We start from the raw sequence: 23739 nt of genomic DNA, 5'->3' as shown, positions 1-23739 counted from the left end.
ACTATCTAAAAAATGAGGAAAGTTCAGTCATGGGACAATTTGGGGGATAATCTGAAAATAATTTCAGAAAGAGATGACTGGGTACACAAAGACCAAGGGACTAGAACAGGTTGAGTAAATGGGGTGTCCTGGCCTAGAGCTGGGGTCTGCCCAACCACATATGGCTTTCTTCACTCCCTTTGTTTGCTATTTCTTTGGTAACCCCTACTTCATCCAGGGACCAGTTTTAGGGGGCTTTCTTCCTAGACAGTGACTTGCATGTGCAGCTGTCTGACCCAGCTCTTATCTTAATTGGACCCACTTGATCTCCATGACATCTACCTGCATGAACTGCCTCCTTCTGACACACATGTGGAAAGTGGGACCTCCTTTCATGTGTCAAGATACTAGTAACTGACAGGAATTCATGGCTCACCAGTGTCCCTGCCACTTGCCCAATACCTAATTTAAATACACAGTCAGGCTGGCACAGCATGTTTTATTGCCTGGAAGGGAGTGACACATGGAAGATTTTCAGAATCTGACCAGGAAGAGGGCAGACCTGGGGACCAAATTCTCTTATATGTAATTGGCCTAATAATGGAGAAGAACTGGAAAGGAGTTATCATTCCATAGAAGAACAACTTACAATAAATGTTTAGAACAGGAGCATCCAACCTTTTGGCATCTCTTGGCTGTACTGGAAGAAAAAGAGTTGTCTTGAGCCACATATTAAATACAAAAACACTAAGGAAAACTGATGAGCAAAAAAAAGGTCTGTGTATAATTTTCATGATATCCACCACCACAGGTAAGCAAAAAAGTCCTCACACAATAACCTTAATTATGCAGTGCAGTGGCCCTTTCAATAATCTTTTAAAATCATTGATCAAGTCCCAAGTTTATGATCACTAATATAGAAAATGTGTGTATCTAAGTAATAAAATTTAGTATAAAACTTAGTAATATTTTAAGTTAATTTAAAATTTTGTGTTGGGCTGCATTCATAGCCATCCTGGGTCACATGTGGCCCACAGGCCATGGGTTGGGCACTCTCTGTTTAGAAGTCTCTTGTATCCGGACTAAGTGAGAAGAGGATCACGTACAATATGTATGTTTCATTTTTGTGCTAATGCATTACTGATCCACTCAGCACGTATGTTGAAGAAACACATGAGCAGAGGCTGAGTCAGTGGAATAGGTGATGGAAAGAAAACTGTGGCCAAGCAAGTATCAGGGTCAGGACAGGCAGAAGGAGAGCTTTCTACCCTCCTGGGCTCCAAATGCTGCATGGTTCTGAAATCTCACAGAACCAGAGACACACCAGCAGAAACTCTATGTGTTCAGCTTTTCTTTTCTATTTTTATTTTATTTTATTTTATTTTACTTTATTTTATTTTATTTTATTTTATTTTAATGTATTTTTAATTACAGTGAACATGCAATATTATATTAGTTTCAGTCTACAACATAGTGATTGGATGTTTATATGCCTAATGAAGTGCTCAGCTTTTGTCTCCTGCTCCTCTCAGTGCACGTGCCCTGACCCAGCCTCCAGAGAGAAAAAACACTTCTTTGCTATCTGGTGCCTAATTTGCCATCTTTTGAGATACTGCTCCATGTTTTTTGGTGTGAAAACAGAACCCCAGTTGAAACATTACAGCCTAATGATGACTGTGCTCTGCTGCCAGGGTGTGATTCCGACTTTTCGTGTGAAGTTCCTGCTGCGACTGCTGCGGGGACGGCTGGAGGTGGACCTGGACAAGGACAAACTGCTTTTTAAGCACATGTGCTATGAAATGGAGAGGCTGCATAATGGCGGGGATGTCACTTTCCATGATGTCCTAAGGTATGGGGACAGGGGTCCACAGCTCCGTGTCACAGAGCTAAACTGAGTTCATAACCCAAAATGCCACATCCACTGTGGTTATAACACAAGGTCACACTTCTCAGGCTCATAGTGGCATTTCTCATTGAAACTGAATGATGGTGTTCAAGTAAGTACCTCACATGGGAGGGAAAGGGAATATTCACCTGACCTCCCCAGAAGTGTCCCTTACTAAGTATGGAGCTTCTAAAGGGGAGAAGTTAAGGGATCTCAAGGAGCTTGATCCCACACTTCATTTGTCAAGAAGGAACTGGTCCAGGAAAGACTTGCTCACAGTTATTCACCCTCTGAAGCTAAGCTGGGGCTAAAATTCATATCTTTTCACTTGTGGGTCTGACAAGAATTTACCTGGGCTGTTCTGCAATGGGTGCCCTGGTACCACATTTTCTAGATATTTGATGAGTACCCAGATAGGACAAAAGGCTGACTGAGGCCTGAGAGGTCTGTATTATATTGCTGTGACTGCTGTAACAGAATACCATACACTGATGGTTTAAACAACAAATCTATTGTCTCACAGTTCTAGAGGCTGGAAGTTTGAGATTAAGGTGTCCGCAGGGTTGGTTTCTTCTGAGGCTATGAATGAAAATTTGTTCCATTTGTCTTGCTTAGCATTTTGGGCTTTTCCAGTGATCTTTGGCTTTCCTTGGCTTGTAAAAGCATCACCCCAGTCTCTACCTTCATTTTCACGTGGTGTTCTTTCTCTGCCTGTGTGTGTTTGTATCCAAATTTTCACTTCTATATGGACAGCAGTTATATTGGATTAGGGACCCAATCCCATTCCAAGTATGATCTTGTCTGAACTAATTATATCTGTAATGGCCTATTTCCAAATAAGATCACATTCTGAGGTACTGAGAGTACCAAAACACTTTGAGGGGTATGGGGAGAGGAACAATCAGCCCAGCAAAGCTTCTTAATCAGGAGCTCGTGCATAATATTTAGAGGATCATGGACATGAAAAGGAAAAGAATTATATCTTTATTTTCATTAATCATTCACTGAACTGTGATAATTTTTTAATGATAAATGCAGGCAACAAACCATAGTAGTATTAACAATATCCGTGACTTTGTCATCAGTAGACATCATAGATATTTTCAAGTCACATTACTACTGTAGCTGATATCTTTAAATATCCTTAATGCTCACCAGTACTTGTAAGTTATAGTAGTCATTTGACCTCAGGGAAATGTTATTATTTAATACAATAATAAACAAGCACTTATGTTACTATATCACTCCTTTTCAAAGAAAATAATTAGAGAACTCTATTTTAATACAACTTGTTTCCCTTGATTAAATATAAGTGGTGACACCATAGAAGTCCTAGAGGAGAACATAGGCAGGAAAATCTCAGATATCTATGCAGCAATTTTTTCACCAATATGTGCCCTAGAGCAAGAGATATAAAGGAAAGAATAAACAAATGGGATCTCATAAAATAAAAAGCTTCTGCATGGCTAAAGAAAACAGCATTAAAATTAAAAGAGAACCAACTGTATGAGAAAATGCATTTGCAAATGATACCTCAGACAAGGGTTTGACTTCCAAAATATATAAAGAACTCACAAAATTCCACTCCAGGAACACAATTTAATAAAAAAATGGGCAAAGGACTTGAACAATTCTTCAAGGAGGACATATAGAGGGCCCAGAGACATAAGGATGCTTAGCATCACTAGCCATCAGAGAGATGTGAATTAAAACCACAATGAGATACCACCTCACACCAGTCAGAATGGAATCATAAACAAGTCAACAAACAGGTGTTGGAAAGTTTGTGGAGAAAAAGGAATGCTAGTGCACTCTTGGTGGGAATTCAGACTGGTGCAGTCACTATGGAAAACAATATGGAATTTCCTCAGAAAACTAAACATTGAACTGCCTTTTGACTCAGAAATACCACTGTTGGGATAATACCCTAATAATCCTGAAACACCAATTTAAAAGAACCTATGTACCCCAATGTTCATAGCAGCACAATTCACAATAGCCAAGTGCTGGAAGCAACCTAAGTGCCCATCAGTAAATAAGTGGATCAAAAAAGTATGGTACATTTCCACAATGGAATACTATGCAGCAGAAAGAAAGAAAGAAGAAAGAAAGAAAGAAGGAAAGAAAGAAGAAAGAAAGAAAGAAAGAAAGAAAGAAAGAAAGAAAGAAAGAAAGAAAGAGGAAGGAAGGAAGGAAGAAAGGAGGGAGGGAGGGAGGAAAGGAAGAAAGAAAGAGCTCCTACTCTTCGCAACAGCATGGATGGAATTGGAAAGCATTATGCTAAGTAAAACAAGCCAAGCAGTGATAGAGAAATACCATATGATCTAATTTATAAGTAGAACCTAATCAACAAAACAAATGAGCAAGCAAAATACAACCAGGGGCATTGAAATAAAGAACAAATTGACAGTAATATGAGAGGAGAAGGGAGAGGGATAATAGGGGATAATGGGGGAGTGTCAAGGAACATGTATGAAGGACACATGGACAAAGCCAAAGGGGGTGGGTTTAAGGGAGGGAGTCAGGGATGGGTGGAGAGGTGGGGTGTGGTGGAATGCAAACGGAGACAATTGTACTTGGACAACAATAAAAAAATAATTGGTTTCCTTTGAAATAATGTGTATTTTATTTTATACATCTAAATCATTATTCTCAGAAGTGTCTCATGGAATCCACTCCCAAAGGAATTCATGCCATAGAAAAAGTTAACAACCCTTTACTAGAGTGGTCTCCAACCTTTTTGGTACCAGGGGCCAGTTTCCTGAAAGACAATTTTTTCACAGACTGGGAGTGGGGGTGTGGCTTTATATCCTGCCACTAGATGCAGCTTCATTGTCATCTGCCACTCACTGGTAGGGTTTTGATATGAGTCTGCAAGTAATTGATTTATTATGGTCTCTGTGCAGTCAAACCTCTCTGCTAACAATAATATGTATTTGCAGCTGCCCCCCCGTGCTTCAGCTCCACTTCAGCTCCACCTCAGATAATCAAGCATTAAATTCTCATAAGGAGTGCACAACTTAGATCCCTCGCATGCGCAGTTCATGGCAGAGCTTGCACTCCTATGAGAATCTAACACCACAGCTAATCTTACAGAAGGTGGAGCTCAGGCACTAAAGAGAGTGATGGGGTGTGGCTATATATACAGATGGGGCTTTGCTCACTCACAACTCACCTTCTGTGTGGCCTGGTTCCTAACAGGCCACAAACCTGCACCTGTACTGGCCAATGGCCCAGGGGTTAGGAACCCCTGCTGTACTAGCACTAGCTATGTTCATCATGCTGCAAATAACTGAAAAGTTAAATGGTGAGTATTTTGTCACAAATGTCAGTAGCATTCAGGTATACAGAAATATACTTATGATTAGAATTTGAAAAAATGCTACAACAGGAAGAATCTCAGGGAGTTCTCTTGAGATCTCAATGTTACCTCCTTCTATTCACTTCATCCAAGAACAAGCAAAAAGGCAGAAAACAGTGAGTGAAAAAACGCATGAATAGCAAAGGATGACAAGTCTCAGAATATCAGGGAAGATGGCCACGAGATAGGTAGGAGCAGAGTCCACTTCCTCCTGCACACGGGTGAAACACCTAGCCCATCTTCTGAGGAACAGAGCAAACAGTCAGTGGTATCCCAGCATACATGAAGATTGGAGACCAGAAATTGTAGGGGACATTGAAAAATCAGATGGTAAGGAGAGTGCTTTATGACAATAAGGTCTCTGGGACCAGCTCGGGGACCAGGGTGGCTACAGCCCCAGGCCTGGCACCTGCAGGGTCTGCCATAGGATTCTTGGGAGAGAGCCAGGTCAATGGATCCCTCACATGCCAAACAAGTTTTGAGCAGCAACAGGAAGGACCTGGATGCTTGAAGTTGCAGGGGGTGAATAAGAACAAAGTGGCAAACACACAGCTGAGACTGTGAATGCCAGCTGAGAAGAGTTGGGCTTTGGCAGACCCTGACCCGGATAGACCCCAGTCTAGTTGGAGAGTTAGCCTGTGTGAGAGGCCAGGTGCTTGTTTGGAGCAGCAGGCTTGAACAGGAGGAATTTTTCAAAAATAAAGAGAAAAAAGAGGCACTCAGTGGCTGTTTGAGGAATTCTGGGCAGCAGCAGCTGCCCCAGCCTCCTGCGTCCCTAGCCCCACCTGGCCTTGTGATCACACCTGCAGCCCTGGGGACTGCACATGCCTGACCCCCAGGCCTGGCAGCTGCCCATTCCCCCACTACACTAAAGGCCCAGTGCTCAGGCCCACAGCCCTGGGATGGAACCTGACCCCACCAAGGAGAGGCACCTTCCACCTGGACCCTGTGCCCAGGGCTCTGCAGGGCTGACTGGCTCTCTAAGAGGAAGGTGGAGATGCCCCTACAGAGGAGAGTTGCAGGGCTCAGGGAGTAAGTAATCCCCCACAAGACTTAACTCAGTGGGGGCGCTGAACTACCCAGAAGGGACTCTGAGAGTCCCTAGCATCTAGGACAGCAAAGAGCAAGAAGGTGGTGTGTGAGTTGCCTCTAACTGGTGCACCTCAAGGACAGTGCAACTGGTGGACTGAAGGCATAGGCTGGGTGCAGAATGGCACTGGAGGCCCAGCAGCGAACTGAGGAACTGGGTTGGAAGCTCAGCAACTGTGAAGACTGCAGCTCAGGAAGGGAGAAAAGTGAAACAAATCCCTCCTCAGCCTGCTGCAGCCAAGAAGACCAGCAGAACTGGCTTGGCCAGTTTAAAGCCAGCAGAACGCTCCTTTTATTTTTTAATTTTTTTTTATTATTCCTTCTTCCTTTCTCCTTTCTTCCTGTTTTTATTCCTTCTTCTTTCCTTCCTTTTTTTTTAATTCCCACAGGTGAGACAATAAAACCTGGAACTGTGAAAAGACCAGAGTTAGACCCAAAGAGGGGTCATCCTAACAACTGGGACAGTGAGACAAATTTCACTTTGCTACTCCAGAACTTGCAAGTTATTGTATATTTGTATTATTATTATTTTTCACTATTCTTACATCTTTTATTTTATTACCATTTTTATATTTCTCTTTTTTCTGTTTAGTTTTCTTCACTTGGTTTGTTAAATTGCATCGTTTGACTGGTTTCTCTTGTTCTCTTGATCATAGTGTATTTTTAATTTTCTGCCTTTCATTTCACTTGTGTTCCAATAGCACACTACTGTACATCCAGTGCTTCCTACTTTTGTTATTCACATCACATAGACTTTCTCATACTATTGCTGCTCCATGACTATTGTAAATAATTGCTGTACCATACAATTGTAAATACTACACAACACCCCTCCCAGATCTTAACTCACTTCACTGTTTCCAAAACTTTATTACTGTGGTGGTTAACTCTATTCTCTCACACACTATACCTATTTCCTGTCCTTTACTCTCACTTTACCTCATAATCTGACCTCCCACAATCTCACTGCTTTCTAGATCCAACTCACAATCCTTCCCCACCCCTAGCAAGAGTCTTATCTTTTTCTACCCTTTCTAAAAAGTGGCTAGTTGGGTGAAATATCATGGTTAACACTATACATAGCCAAAGGATCTCCTATTTCTTCTCTACTGGCTCCTACTGTAAATAACATAAAATACACTCTTACTGTCTTATACCATTTTGCCTTACCCCTCCAACTGATCACAAAAAAATAATAAGTGGGAGCTGTGAACACCAGTATACCTACTGAAAGAAGAAACCTACCAACAAAGAAACCACCAACAGATAACAATGGAAGAAGGTGAAGGAGGGAGTGGAAGCCACACTAACATCCACCCATGACTGATCTGGAAATACAACTAAATGGTGGAGAAACTACCCAAAACAAACAACTAAACAGGATCAAGAGAGAAGACTCAAAATGTCATAAACACAGAAGAATCTGCTTCAAAACAACCTGTCTACACATGCACAACAGAATACAAGAAGTGGTGGATGGAGTGACACTCAGTTAACCAGCAGGAGGGAAAAACCTAACAAAAATAAATACCCAAAGACATACAGAGAGCCAACATAAACCACAGCCCTAGATCAGCAAACTAAGGAGATCAAGGAGACTGCACCACTGAATCTCACAGGTCTTCTACCACAGAAGTTCACACCAGAAACCAAGGGAGTCAGAACAGATCAATTTAAGAAGCAGAGGCTAATAAGAAGAGTCTCACAAACAATGGGAAGACAAAGAAACAACCCCAAAAATGAAAGGAAAGGAAGAAGGCTCATGAAGAATGGTAAATGAGATAGAGGCAAGCCAACTATCACATACTGATTTCAAAGCAAAAGTCATCAGGAAGCTAAATGAGCTCACAGAGAATTACCAGAAACTACAGGAAACTGCAATGAACTCACTGCAAACTATATCAACATGAAAAAGGAAATAGAAACTATCAACAAGGGCCAAGAGGAAATGAAGAATACACTTTCTGAACTGAAGAACACAGTAGAAGGAATCAAAGGCAGACCAGGTGAAGCAGAGGATTGAATCAGTGAGTTGGAGGACAAATAGAAAAAAAACACCCAGGATGAGAGAGGCAAGGAAAAGAGGCTCATAACGAATTAAGAGGGATTAAGGGAAATGTAGGACAACATGAAACATAATAATATTCATAAAATAGGGATACCAGAAGGAGAAAGAGAAGTGCAAGGGATAGAGAAACAGTTGGGAAAAGTACTGATGGAAAACTTCCCTAATTTAATGAGAGAAAAAGTCACAAAAATCCAGGAAACACAGAGAGTTCCAAACAAGAGACCCACTTCAAGACACATCATAATTAAAATGGCAAAATTTCAAGACAAATCTTAAGGCACCAAAGAATAAACAGGAAGTAACATACCAGGGAGCCCCAATAAGACTAGCAGCTAACTTCTCAATGGAAATGCTACAAGGCAGAAGGGAATGGCAAGAAATATTCCAAGTAATGAAAACCAGAGGCCTGCAATGAGACTACTTTATCCAGCAGGGCTCTCAATTAAAATGGAAGGCCAAATAAGGAGCTTCCCAAGCAAAGAAGGCTAAATGAATACACCTCCACCAAACCAGTATTGCAAGATATGCCAAAGGGAGTGCTTTAAGAACAGGAAGAAAAACAGTGAGAGAGAAAGAGGAACACAGGTATGAAAAAATGGCAATGAATAAGTACCTATTAATAATAATCTTAAACATATATGGATAAATGCCCTAATTAAAAGACATAGAATGGTTGAATGGATAAGAAACCATGACCCACATATATGCTGCCGACAAAAGACCTACCTCAGGACAAAAGACCTACACAGACTGAAAGTGAAGGGCTGGAAACAAACATTCCAAGCAAAAGGACAGGAAAAAAAGAAGCCGGGGTAGCAATACTCACATCAGACAAAATAGACTTCCAAAAAAGAGCCATAAAAAGAGACTCAGAAGGTTACATCATAATACCCAAGGGAAGAATCCATCAAGTGGACATAAACATTGTAAATATATGTGCAACCCCACATAGGAGCACCCAAATACAAAAAGAAAATCTTGGAGGACTTCAACAAAGATATGGACAACAACACAATTATGATAGGGGATTTCAACATTCCACTGTCAAAAATGGACAGATCTTCCAAACCAAATATCAACAAAGATAGTGTGGCATTGAAAAATGCCCTAGATCATATGGACTTAACTGATATATATATATTCAGCCTAAAGAAGCTAAATACACATTCTTTTCAAATGCACATTGAATATTTTCAAAGATAGACCACACAATAGGACAAAAAACAAGCCTCAACAAATTCAAGAAAATTTAAATCATACCAAGCATTTTCTCTGACCACAGGAGACTGGGCATAGAAACCAACCCCAAGGAAAAAAAGAAAAAACACACACTCAAAATCATGGAGATTGAATAGCATGCTATTAAACAATGAATGGATCAAGAATGAAATTAGAGAAGAAATCAAAAAGTTTCTGAAAACAAATGAAAATTAACTCACAACAACAAAACTTATGGGACAAAGCAAAGGCAGTCCTGAAAGGGAAGTTCATAGCAATACAGGCCTACCTAAAAACAATAGAAACATCTGAAACAAACAACCTAACCTTATGCCTACAAGAGCTCAAGAAAAACAACAAAGACACCGCAGAGCAAGTAGAAGGAAGGAAATAACCAAGATCAAGCAGAATTAATGACATAGAGAATAAAGGCACAATTCTAAGGATCAATAAATCCAGGAGCTGGGTCTTTGAAAAAATAAACACAATCATCAAGCCTTTAAGCAGATTCATCAAGAAAGAAAGAGGACCCAAATAAACACAATCAGAAATCAAAGAGGAGGGATTACAACTGATACCACAGAAATACAAAGGATTCTAAGAAATTACTATGAAGAACTGTATGCCAAGAAATTTGAAACCTAGGTGAAATGGACAAATTTCTAGAAAAATATAATCTTCCAAAACTGAATGAAAGAGAAGCAGAAAGCCTGAACAGACCAATAGCAGCTGATGAAATTGAAACAGTAATCAAAAATCTTCCAACACCAAAAGTCTTTGACCAGAGGGTTTCACAGGGGAATTATACAAAGCATTTAAGGATGATCTAACACCCCTCCTTCACAGGTTTTCAAAAAAATTCAGGAAGATGGAAGACTCCCAAACTTTTTTTTTGAGGCCAACATCATCCTAATCCCAAAACCAGATAAAGACATAACAAAGGAAGAAAACTTCAGGCCAATATAGCTAATGGGCATACACACTAAAATCCTCAACAAAATATTGGAAAACCACAGCCAGCAACACATTAAAAAGATCATACATGATGATCAAGTGGGATTCATCCCAGGGATGCAAGGATGGTACAATATTTTCAAGTCAGTAAATGTAATACATCACATAAACAAAATGAAAGAAATCAGATGATCATAACAATAGGTGAGGGAAAAGCATTTGATAAGGTACAGTACCAATTTATGATAAAACACTTAGCAAAGTGGGAATCAAGGGAGCATTCCTCAACATAATAAAGGCCATATATGAGAGACTTACAGCCAACATCACACTCAATGGGCAAAAACTTAGAGCTTTCCCACTAAGATCAGGAACAAGACAAGGATGCCTGCTTTCACCACTCCTATTCAACATAGTATTGGAAGTCCTAGCCACAACAATCAGACAAAAAGAAAAAGAAATAAAAGGCATCCAAATCAGAAAGGAGAATGCAAAACTGTCTTTGTTTGCAGATGACTTGATAGTATACATTGAAAAATCCTATAGACTCCACCAAATAACTACTCGACCTAATAGGTGAATTTGGCAAAACAGAGAGATTTAAAGTCAATATTCAGAAAGCAAAGGAATTTCTGTACACCAACAATGAAATATTAGAAACAGATATCAGGGAAAAAAACATTTGATACAGCAACAAGAAAAAAAGTACCTAGGAATAAACCTAACCAAGAAGATAAAAGACCTGTACTCAGAAAACTATACAACACTAAAGAAAGAAATGAAGGAAGACACAAACAAATGAAAGAAGCATGTACCATGCTCATGAATTAGAAGCATTAATACCATCAAAATGTCCATTCTACCCAAAGCAATTAATAGATTCAGTGCAGTCCCTATTAAAGTACCAATGACATATTTCACAGATATAGAACAAACATTACAGAAATTTATATGGAACAATAAATGACCCATAATAGCTGCAGCAATTTTGAGAAAGAAGAACAAAGTGGGAGGGATCACAACACCAGATATTAAACTGAATTATAAGGCCACTGTAATCAAAACAGCCTGGTACTAGCATAAGAATCAACACATAGACCAATGGAACACAACAGAGAGCCCAGAAATAAACCCAAGTCTCTATGGTCAATTAATATTCAACAAAGGGGGCAACAACATAAAATGGAGTAAAAATAACCTCTTCCACAACTGGTATTAGGAGGTTTGGACAGCTACGTGCAAAAAAATGAAACTCAAGCACCAACTTACACCATATACAAAAATAAATTCAAGGTGGATAAAAGACTTAAATATAAGCTGTACACCATAAAAGCTTAGAGGAAAACATCAGCAGGAAAATCTGACATTCCACGCAGTAGCATCTTAATGGATATGTCCCCTAAAGTAAGGGACATAAAGGAAAGAATAAACAAATGGGACCTCATCAAAGTAAAAGCTTCTACATGGCTAAAGAAAACAGCACTAAAATGAAAAGAGAACCAACTATATGGGAAAGCATATTTGCCAATGATACCCCAGACAAGGGCTTGATCTGGAAAATATATAAAGAACTCATATGACTCCACTCCAGGAAGACAAAAAATCCAATGAAAAAATGGGCAAAGGACTTGAACAGACACTTCTCTAAGGAGGACATACAGAGAGCTCAGAGACACATGAAAAGATGTTCTGCAACACCAGCCGTCAGAGATGCAAATTAAAACCACAATGAGATAGTTCACCCTGGTCAGAATGGCCATCATAAACAAATCAACAAACAAGTGTTGCAGAGGATGTGGAGAAAAGGGAACCCTAGTGCACTGTTGGTGGGCATGCAGACTGGTGCAGTCACTATGGAAAACAGTATGGAATTTCCTCAGAAAACTAAAAGTGGAACTGCCTTTTGACCCAGCAATTCCACTGCTGGGGTTATACCCTCAGAGCCCTGAAACACCAATCCAAAAGAACCTATGCACCCCAATGTTCGTAGCAGCACAATTTATAATAGCCCAGTGCTGGAAGCAACCTAAGTGCCCATCAGTAAATGAGTGGATCAAAAAAGTATAGTACATTTACACAATGTGATTCTATGCAGCAGAGAGAAAGAAGGAGCTCCTACCCTTTGCAATAGTGTAGATGGAACTGGAGCGCATTATGCTAAATGAAATAAGCCAGGAGATGAGGGAAAAATACTATATGATCTCACCTTTAACTGGAACATAATCAACAAAAGAAAAAAGCAAACAAAATATACCCAGAGACATTGAAATTGAGAACAATCTAACAATAGCCAGAAGGGAGGGGGGATGGTACAATGGGGGGAAGTGTTTTCAGGATTTACTACAAAGGACACATGGACAAGGCCAAAGTGGAGGGTGGACACAAAATATGGAGGTGGGTTTGGCTGGGGTCAGGGGAAGGGAGTAGTGGCGGGGAAATTCAGACAACTGTAATTGAACAACAATAAAATAATTAAAAGAAAATAAAAGAATATCACTTAGTCTTTTCTTCTAGTGACAAATATATTTAGGCTGAAAATGAGGCATATAGCATACCACTGTCATTAATAATTAATATTCAGCCTCTTTGGAACTCAGTGTGCATCTGATAAAATAAAACAGGCAAAGTCAATGGTGCCATCATTGGCCCCTTCCTCTCCCCCTAGCCCAGTGTATGATGAAAATGGTTCAGCAATGACCAGGTTTTTAAGGGAAGAAAGAGAAAATGACTTTTCCTCCATGGTGAGAAAAATCTTAGCAAAGAAGAGGCCATTGTACCAGTGCTGCAAGGGGAGGGGCCTCTCAAGTGCCTCCATGCTATGATTGGGGCCAGGAGATGGAACCGAGGTCCCACCCTGTCCAGACAAAGGTGGAGCAATAACTGGGATCCTACAACTGTACCAGGGAGCACTAAGCTGCCAGAAGAAGCTGCATATTCCTCTGGTTGTGGATCCCTTAGCCTAAACACATGAATTGCCTTATTGCCCAGAAGCCCCATGCAACACATTAGCCGTGTTGGTTTCATTTACCACTGTCTAGGCCTACTGTGCCAAGGACTGAATGGAAGTGAATGTTTCATCCTGGCTTTTCATCCATCAGTATTAATGAGGAATATCCAAGGGGACAGATGAGATAAATTGAGAGGGAAATGGGTGGGGGCAGATGCATGACCAACATCCAAGCATATTAACCATTACCAATTGGAGCTCCATGTGAAGAAAGTACAGAGAGAGCAGTTTCCCTTCTACAGTGAAAGTTCCAGAGTCTTAAGCAGCTGATTATTAGGGCATAGCCTAAATCTTTTGATCTATAGACACTTTTATAGCACTTACTTTTATAAGCACCCCACAAATATCAACACGCTTAATCATTTAATAAAATAGGTACCATGACTGTCCCATTTTACAGATGAGAGAAAAGACACAGCAAGGTGACATAACTAGCCCACGCCATCTAGTTAGTTGAAGTGGCATCAGAATGCTATTTGGTTGGATTGAATTGTGTCATCTCTGGATTTTGAGATTTCTAAGAGTCTAAATCCCAGGTAAATCAGAGCTGCAATAGCTGTTACATTTCCCCCACCAGCATGCTCTCCTACCGGTCAGTTGACATCCGAAAGAGTTTGCAGTTGGAGGAACTGCTTGCCAGGGAGCAGCTGGAGTACACCATTGAGGAGGAAGTGGCCAAGCAGACCATCCGCATGTGGCTGAAAAAGTGCTTAAAGCGCATCAGAGCCGTGAGTGGACCAGAAGCATCTGGGGTTTTATTTTCCTCCTCAAGGGCTTCATGAACAAGGGGATTAGATCCTTCTATGAGTAGTCTAATATCTCTTCAACTATGTCAACTTCATCCACTTATGATGATCAGATGATGAGTCAAATCTTTACTCCAAATTTAGGTGTACCCTCTTGAGCAAAATCCATAAATTTACATTAATCACATTTTTGTAATACAGAGTGAATTTTTAAGAAGCAGTTTATTGAAAGTAAAATATTTATGCTGTTTATTTATTAAACTCAGCTGTTTAAACTGCCAGAAATCTCTACATATTGACGGGCAATTGAATTTACAAAACCACCTTTAAATTATTCCTAAAAATTCCAATCTATTATTGATAATTTTGTGTGGTCTTTAATTAAAGACCATCTTTTGTGAGAGTTTAACTATCTGTTTTCTGTTTCCTGAACTATAAGTTTATAAGATTCTCCAACTCATAAATCAATGAACATTTACTGTGTTTGTATACACTGTTTACAGTAGGCATTTCTATTGGGTAATTAATTTTATGAATGCTTTTGACTTATGCTTTACACATGGGTAAAAAAATCAAATTAATCACTAAACATTTATACATAACAGACTTTTAAAATCCTGTTCTCAGAATACCAACTGCAGAAACATATCTTTCCATTTGACAAGAAAAGGGCCCTAGAGAAACAAAACACCACAATCTCCTATAGCCAGGCAGCTGTCACAGCTGTTCCACCTCAGCTCTGCTAGTTCAGGGATAGAATCTGCCTTCCAGAGGCCCTGAGGGGGCTCAGGGAGTGCTGGCCTACCACTAGACTGCCATGGCCCCAGTGTGCGCCAAGACAGATCGGCCTGCTCGACTGGCCTGTTCCAGTCCAGAACCAAGATAAGAAAGAGAGTTTCACTTTTCCACCCAAGGCTCTCTGCCCCTTACAACTTAGAAGAAAGGGGTGATCCACATTGGCTTGATGAGCATAGAATGAGAAGGAGGGAAAAACAGACTGCCAACAACATTAGTCATTTAAAAATTCTATTTTAAATAAAATACAAGCTACTATCCGTGAACATTACCCCAATTGTTATGCATATGAAAATGGAAGGAGTAAGCAATTTCTAAGTTTCCAAGACTTTCTTTATAGCAGTGTGATAGTTATCAGGGAAATCAGTTAAGGCCCCTTATTTGAAAGTTCCTAAGAGGTCACCAAGCCTACAGGGTCTTTGGAGAAGAAAGAAGAAAATATGACTTGACTGGTAGGAGCAGGGGGATGTTGTCCTGATTTTTCCATTCCTGAAAGAACAATCATATTTCCATAGAAACAGCAGCAGTCATGCAGCATCATTCACAGCCTGAGAGAGAGCCAACAACAGGAGTTGAGCCGGTTTCTGAATCCTCCCAGTATTGAGACCACTCAGCCCAGTGAAGACATGAACGCCAACAGTCAGGATAATAATATGCAACCTGAGGTATGGGTATGAGATGTCCTTCATTCAAGGATATTCTGAGCATTTTTTAAAAGTAAGATAAATTGGTGTTGTTCACATAGCCATTTCAAACAAAGTAACAAAATATCTAACAAGAAGTTTTTACGTTAAAAACAATTGGAACATGATGATCCAGATTGTATATGTATCTTTGCTGTCCCTGAATTATTTCAAAAGATTCTAATTTGTATGGCTATCCAAATTATATTAATGCCCTGGATTTAATAATTCTATTGACTTTTTTTTGTCTAAACAGTTAACATCACCACTGTAAGGACTTAATTTGAGTGGCTATATTATATGATTTAGGAGACATGGTTTGCCTGAAATTCTGCCCTAAATGTTTTCTCCTACCAAGTCATACACACTTGCAATAAAATCAGTGAAAATGTTTGAAATTGGCCTTCGACCTCCTTAAATAGACACATTGAGGATTTGTTCTTCCTCAGATGGGCATGACAAGAGCATGTGGAATTTGGGGACAATTGACTTGAGGGCTTTCTGTTTAGTAGGGCACAGCATATTTTCATTTCCAAAATCAATCTTCATATCCATAAAAAAAAAAAACAGAGAGTCACCAGTGTCCTGGAGAGCCTTGTGCTATGAGAAGCAGCTGGCAGCAGGTCCTGCGCTTTGTGAGGATGCATTTATGGATTACATAAAGATGAGCCCCCTGGCAGGATTAGGCTTCCTATTGTATAGTAACATAGTCAGGGACCAGCAATAAATACTGAAGCCTCAGGCTTCATAGCCCAATGGGATGCTCCAAGGAACCCTTTTTTATAGCCTAGATTTGAGTGGATTTCATGGTATTGACCCCCCCAGCCTGTAGGAATTATCTGTCACTGATTACAGGGACTTGTTCAGGGGACAGCCAACAAAGAGGGACTGGGAGGCTTCTAAAGTGGCCCTGCCACCTATGTGCCCTGAGGATGGCTGTCAGTGCCTCAATGTGAGAGGCTGAGATAAGATCAGATAGTCAGATGGGGCTAATGAACCAGGGAAAGTGATGATTACAGAGTTCTCTGGTTTTAGGTTAAAAAAAAATACCCAAAACACCAAGAGGGGATATTGAAGCAGTGTGAAAACCAATACGCTGATAAGAGAGGATGAAGTGATGGTGAACTAGAGAGTGGGGAAGTGTGTGGAGAGTCTCAGCATTTTTCTTTTACTTTACTTTTAATTGGTATAAGTGTCAATGCCCTCCAGGGCCCATCACAGCTCAGTCTGCAGAGAATTTTCTTCTTGAAGGTCCAGGCATTTACCTCCAGGTTGGTGAGAGTGTGCTTTCCCCAAACCAGGCAATCCCTGCTGCTGTGCCTCCCTTCCTGAATGCCACCATCCTTGGTCTAGTTAATGGCTACCATGTGTGGAGGGAATGTGGCCATGGGGTGGAGTATTCTTGGAAGGGTGTCCAAGAAAGGACACTGCCTAGAGAGTCACACCTCCTTTCTTTACCATGTTCAGTGTTCCATGTTCAGTGTTCCATGTTCTCATTTTCCTTGACTCCTTTTTATCCATTTTCACTTTTCCTTTCCCCATTGTGGACATGATGTATCTATATTTTTCCCACTTCTTTTCTGTCATGTTTTCTTTTTTTTTTTTCAATTACAGCTTACATTCAATATTATTCTGTATTAGTTTCAGGTGTACAACATAGTGGTTAGACAGTTATGTACTTTGCAGAGTGGTTCCCCAATATTTCAAGTACCCACCTGGCACCATGCATAGTTAGTTCAATATTACTGACTATATTTCCTATACTGTACTTTACATCCCAGTGACTATTTTGTAACTACCAGTTTGTGCTTCTTGATCTCCTTACCATTTTCACCCATTCCCCTAAGCTCCCTTCCAACAGCAGCTATCAGTCTGTTCTCTGTATCTATGAATCTGTTTCTGGTTTGCTTGTTTATTTTTTTCTTTCAATACCACATACAAGTACAATTATGTCATATTTGTCTGACTTAGTTCATATAGCATAATACCCTCTAGTCCATCCATGCTGTTGCAAAAGATAAGATTTCATTTATTTTTATGGCCAAGTAGAATTTTGTTGTGTAAATGTGCCACAACTCTTTTTACCCTTCTGTCTATTGATAAGCATGTTTTCTTCCTTTCTTAAAATAAAAAAAAAGGGTTCAGGCTAGTGTAGACAAAAAGCAGGAGAGAAGAGCATTAAGAAAATAACTGCCTTCTTCTTCCCCATGCAGACAAGCAGCCAGCAGCAGCTTCTGAGCCCCACTTTGTCAGACAGAGGAGTGAGTCGGCAAGACGCAGCAGAGGCTGGGAAACCCCAAAGGAAGTTTGGGCAATGGCGTCTGCCCTCCGGTATGTGTGTCACTCTCTTTCCCCATTGACTGAGGCATTTTAAAAGTATTGACACTCTGTGTGTTTGGAATCTTGGATTTCAAAATACAGGTCTGCATCTACAGTTATTTATAGACATAAAAATATATCTCCTTATCAAAAACATTTTCACCAAAATAACTACTCTCAATAGAACTATATTGGCCCTTATTTTCAGTTACCATGGTTAGAAGGCAGTGATTTACAAACAGACATACCATAGCCAAAATCTAAAAGAAAAAAAAAGAAAATATTTCCAAGGGCTTCCTGTGTGCATTCAAAGCATTTACAAACAGGTAAAACTTATTTAATCTAAGAAGAAGTGTGCAGATATGATCATTCAGAAAATGCTACAGTTCTCAAAGAAGGAACAAAACTTAAATGCTATGATATGGTATATGATATATGATACATTAGTGCTATATTACTTTACTGTATACCAGTCAGTATAAGTGCATTGAGTGTGTTTCTCACTTAATCTTCACAATCATATTCTTTTCCACATTCAGTGGGAGAATCTTTTTTTCCAGGGGAACATGGGGTTTTGGAAAGCCAGGGCCATCCCACTAAGAGCAATCAGGAGTGGAGGGGGAGCAATGATCTGCACAACCCACTACCCTTCATGCTTGGTTTTCTCTATAAATAGCTGATTCCACAATAAAATAGGGGCTTCCTAATGCTCTTCAATTGTGCTCCTTCTTCAGCTTAATCCAAGTGAGAAGGTAGACAATACTGCAAATTCTTCTGTTCCACAAAGCAGAAAACAGTATAACTTAGATTTTGAGAGTAAAAGCTGTTTGGTGGACCTTAATACCAAAAAGGAAAATATCTTATTTCATATCTAAGAATTTATTATTTAGGAATCAGAGAGAACCTAGCTTCCACCTGGTAAAGCAAAGCTAGGGTGATGGGAAACAAGATTGAGTACCTGGTGGGGCCATGCTATGAAAAGCTTTAAATTACAGGCTGAATGCTTTCAGCTTCATCTCATAGTCTCTTAGGAATCAGTAAAAGTTTCTGAGCAAGACATGGTATTTGGAATTTGTGCTTTAGGAAGAGTGACTTGGCAGCAGAATAGAGAGTGAATTTTCTACTGCTGAGCATGGAGACAAGATTAGGAGCCAAAGGCTCTTATAATAGTCTGGGCATGAGGTAATGACATGGCCAATACTTGTGGCAGTGGTCCAGATACTGGTGAGACAAGTAGAGAGATGACCCAGGGAAAATGCACAGTCCTTGGTCTTCATATAAATGGATAACAAAAAGTATGTTGTCAAAAGTACTTCCAATGACCCACCCTTAAGTGGCCCCAATGTCAGAAATGGTGATAACTAAAGAAACATGCTACTGGGGATATGCTTAGTATGAAGAGACAAAGGGCAAGGAAAATTGTATTTTAAGAGAGCATCAACAATGTACTAGGTGCTATGCTATGCGTTTTCTTCTTTTTTATCCTTTTTTCTCTTTTCCCTTTTTATTTTACTTTTTATTTAAAAAGTATATATTTAAAGTGCACAATGTGATGGTTTATCATATGCATTGTGAAAAGATTACTGCAGTTAACATATAAGCATCAGCTCACATAGTTACCATCTTTTTCTGTGTGGCAAGAACACTTAAGATCTACTCTACCAGCAAATTTCAAGTATACAGTACAGTATTATTAACTATGCTGAACTTAATTTATTTTACATAACTGCAATATTGTACCCTTTGATCATCTTCTCATTTTCCATATTTCCCAACTCTGGTAACCATCATTCCACTCTCTCTGCTTCTGTGAATTTTGATATTTTTTAGATTCCACATATAAGTGAGATCATATAGTATTTTTCTTTCTGTATGTGGCTTATTTTACTTAGCATAATATCCTTCATATTTATATATGTTTTGTGAATTGAAAGATTCCTTCTTTCTTAAACTTGAATATTTTGTTGTATATATACATACCACAATTTCTTTAACCATTTATCCATTAAAGGACACTTGGTTTGTTTCCATACCTTGACTATTGTAACTCCACAATAAACATGGGAGTACAGATATCTCTTCGAGATAGTTACTTTATTTCCTTCAAATGTATATACACAAAAGCAGGAATCCTGGATCACATGGTAGTTCTGCTATGCATTTTCCTTAGGTCATCTCATTTAATCTACTTTAATTTTCACAATAGTTCAATGAGGAAATTTGCATTCTCTTCATTTACAATTGAAGACATGGATTTTGAGACATGAACTTGCCATAGACTATATCAACAGGTCACAGAAAGGGGATTCAAAACCATGATGCTACCATCATGCCAAAGCTCATCCCAAAGCTATGAGTCTTTATATACACTGCTTTAGTCAGACTCATGGACTGGAAAGGCAAATTCCCTGAGCAAATACTAAATATGTCCCAAAATCATTCCTTCCTCATTGATGGTATACTTCCATTCATTTTTACAAAAAAAAATTATTTACCCACATAATTATTTCCATTCTTTCTGCATTCTTTCTTCTCCCCTCATTGTCAATTATACTGTCCTTCTTTTTCCTTCTTTTTTCTTTATGGGTATAATACTAATGAGCACTGACTCTCACATATTTCTGTGACACTTATATTTGCCCAAATTGGAACTTCTGTTGATTATTTTTTTAATTTTTGTAATTATCTCAAAGTACAAGGAGGTAAGCTGCATCTTTTTTCAAATGGTATTACTAGCTGTCCATGAATATAATTTTAAAGTCTATTATGAATGTAAAGAATTGAATGCTGAAAGGTTTTCATATTCAACATCTGTGAATAGAACTTGTTCACCAAAAGCATTATATGAGAATGTCATGGTTTTTCAGGAATGACTTGCTCAAGAGTAAAATAACATGTGCTGACAAGACTTTTGTTAATTCCTCAGCCCCAAAACCCATAAGCCACTCAGTGTCTTCAGTCAACTTACGGTTTGGAGGGCGGACCACAATGAAATCTGTAGTGTGCAAAATGAACCCCATGACTGATGCAGCTTCCTGTGGTTCTGAAGTTAAGAAGTGGTGGACCCGGCAGCTGACTGTGGAGAGCGATGAAAGTGGAGATGACCTTCTGGATATTTAGGTGGAAATCAATGCAGACTTCAGTCTAATGGTGAAAACTGTTTTTAAATATTTTCCTCCATTGTCCAGCCAGCAATCCAATTAATACATAGCTGAATTCCAATTTGTCCTCCATATAAAGGCATAAAAACTGGTTATTACCATGTGTTCAAGAAAATGTGTGTAATGGCAGTATTAGTAATATTAGAAACTATACTAACATCTGATGTAGATTGTTCAGAAATTCCATGTATTCTATCTATGTAAGCTAAAGTATATATTCAATGTGCTCTTATGTATTATTACCACCCTGAGAGAGTGCTAAGCCCCAAGTGGCTATTATTTATGGTATAGGAGCTATAGATTTAGTTTATATTTTTCCCAATTCCACTAGAAAATTTATTGTGGAAGAATATATTATTTACAATTGATCTAAAAAGGTCAGCACTGAACTCATGCTAAAATGATAGTAGTTTTACCAACTACAGATTCTGAATTTTAAAAAGTATATTCTTTTTCTCATATTATTTTTTAAAAATATACACAAGATATTTAGAGATTAGAACAAGTCAATTTTTGTTTTCAGTTGCTTTAATGAAATTGATGCTTGCTTCCAAGAGAAGTGCATGCAGGTATCAGGGAAAGAAATTGACCCAAGGAGCTAACTGATTTGAAACAAATCTTATGGAAATCACTTAAGAGACATAGTTAAGTTGTTGAATTTCTTTTTTTTAAGATTTATTTATTTACTTTTAAAGAGAGTGGAAGGGAGGGAGAAATAGAGGGTAGAAACACCAATGTGTGAGAAATACATCAATCAGTTGCCTCTAGCATGCTCCCAACTGGGGACTTGGCCTGCAACCTGGGCATATCCCCTGACCAGGAATCGAACTGGTGACCTTTCAGTTTGCAGGTCGGTGCTCAATCCACTGAGCCATACCAGCCAGGGCAAGATGTTGAATTTCTTAAAAAGAATTTCAATAATTGAGTCTAGAAAAAAGAATAAAACAATTCAGTTTATTTAAAAATTTTTGGCATGCATGATGCTATCATTGGCTTTACTTTTTACCTAAGGATGTCTGTTGTACCATAAATCAACAAATACATTATGAGTTGATCCCAACACATCATCACTGTCTTTAATTACAAATGACTCCCCTGCTACCAGAATGTCCTGTGGAAATAATGCTATTCTGCAAAATCTTCCTCTGAATTCACAGTTTAAGTATTCCAAAACCCAACTGCTTTTGTGTTCTATGAGAAAATTAAAATGCAAAGTGATTATAAAATACTATTGGTAATTTTATACCAACTCAGCTAATGCTGAGTCAACCTAATAGAAGTGTTTTTGGACCTTTAACTACATTATTCTTGATTGAAGATTTGCTGTATAGATTACTTCTTTTAATGGTGTGATTATCTAAGTATCCTATGGGCATTCACCCCACCTCAGTTGCTTTATGATTTATTTTTCTCTGTATAACATTCTTAAAATAGCCAAATATCACATTCTTTCTGTATAACAATTGTAACATTGTGGTGATAGTCTATTGTTTATATGATTAATTGTGCTTATAAAGTAATGGGAGATTAAAGTCAGTGCAGCTGAAAGGAAAATATTTGGTTTTATGTTCATTTGGAGTTCACTTTTTGTACATAATAAAATGTAATAAGTTCTGACTTTGTAAAATGATTTGCTCTGAGTTGATCATTGCTAACCCCTTTTCTTGTGCATGAGGGGAGAGAACTGGTGTAGGGCCACTAGATTGCTGGCACATTGCAAACTCTGTATTTGAATATTCTGTCTATAATTAGTTGGCAAGAGCTCTGTCCCTGGTATTCACTTCAGCTCAGCTCCTAAGCCAGAGTGTTCCTTTCACATTTGTGCCCATAAGTCTGAGTGAATACCTTGTATCTTCCAAACTTGTAACAAAGCAGAAAATGATCTTATATGACCAGGGCCCAGGTCTTTACTGTGTATGAAAACTACATTTTTTCTTTTTTGGCTCATTACACTTGAATAACATGGTTTCATTCTCTCAAAAATGCTGAGCTCTTCCTGAAATGTCTGTAATTGGTATTCAGCAGAACATTGCTGTTGTTAATTCTGCAGTGAAACAAGGGGCATAATAGCAATGCATTTAAAGCCATATCACTTTATGTTTTCAGTTAAGTGAAACAGCCAGACAAGTCCTGTGGAACTCATTTCCACTATTTTCTTCAAGTCAGTAGAGCAGACAGCAAGCCAAGAAAAAACTGCTATACTCTTTTTGATTTTTCATAAACATATAAACAGTCCATTTATGCAGGTGGGAAAACTCTGGCTACGGTGTTCCCTGGTCCTTAGGGAAGCCAGACACTGATACTAATCCTGTCACCATTCTACATACTGCCTTTAATTAAAGAACACCATTTTTTTCCAAGGGCACTAGAAAGCATAAGAGATGGAATACTTGACACAGAACTCCCAAAGGGAACAGACCACACATGAATTGCACATATGGCAACTCAAGGAGACTCAAAGGGAACAAGGATAG

At 39.0% G+C, this 23739-nt stretch overlaps 1 protein-coding gene across 3 annotated transcripts in view; it reads left to right on the top strand.

Moving 5' to 3' along the window:
- NALCN (sodium leak channel, non-selective) overlaps positions 1 to 22019 on the top strand; it is a 364598-nt gene extending 342579 nt beyond the window's left edge. For 2 of the 3 annotated variants that reach the window (XM_045821795.1, XM_045821794.1), the window contains 5 exons: positions 1671 to 1828; positions 14139 to 14289; positions 15618 to 15767; positions 17999 to 18116; positions 21031 to 22019. In XM_045821795.1, the coding sequence (XP_045677751.1) occupies positions 1671 to 1828; positions 14139 to 14289; positions 15618 to 15767; positions 17999 to 18116; positions 21031 to 21224 (771 nt within the window). In that variant the 3' untranslated portion in view covers positions 21225 to 22019. The remainder of the gene's footprint in view (positions 1 to 1670; positions 1829 to 14138; positions 14290 to 15617; positions 15768 to 17998; positions 18117 to 21030) is intronic. The other variant, XR_006783694.1, reaches the window with a different exon arrangement.
- Positions 22020 to 23739: the final 1720 nt, after the last annotated feature.

This window comes from Phyllostomus hastatus, unplaced genomic scaffold (genome assembly GCF_019186645.2).
Source record: "Phyllostomus hastatus isolate PE091 unplaced genomic scaffold, TTU_PhHast_1.1 phas_scaffold_46, whole genome shotgun sequence".
NCBI classification, from domain to species: Eukaryota; Metazoa; Chordata; class Mammalia; order Chiroptera; family Phyllostomidae; genus Phyllostomus; species Phyllostomus hastatus.
Note: the sequence above shows the minus strand (reverse complement) of the source record. Positions and strands in the feature narration are given on the sequence as shown.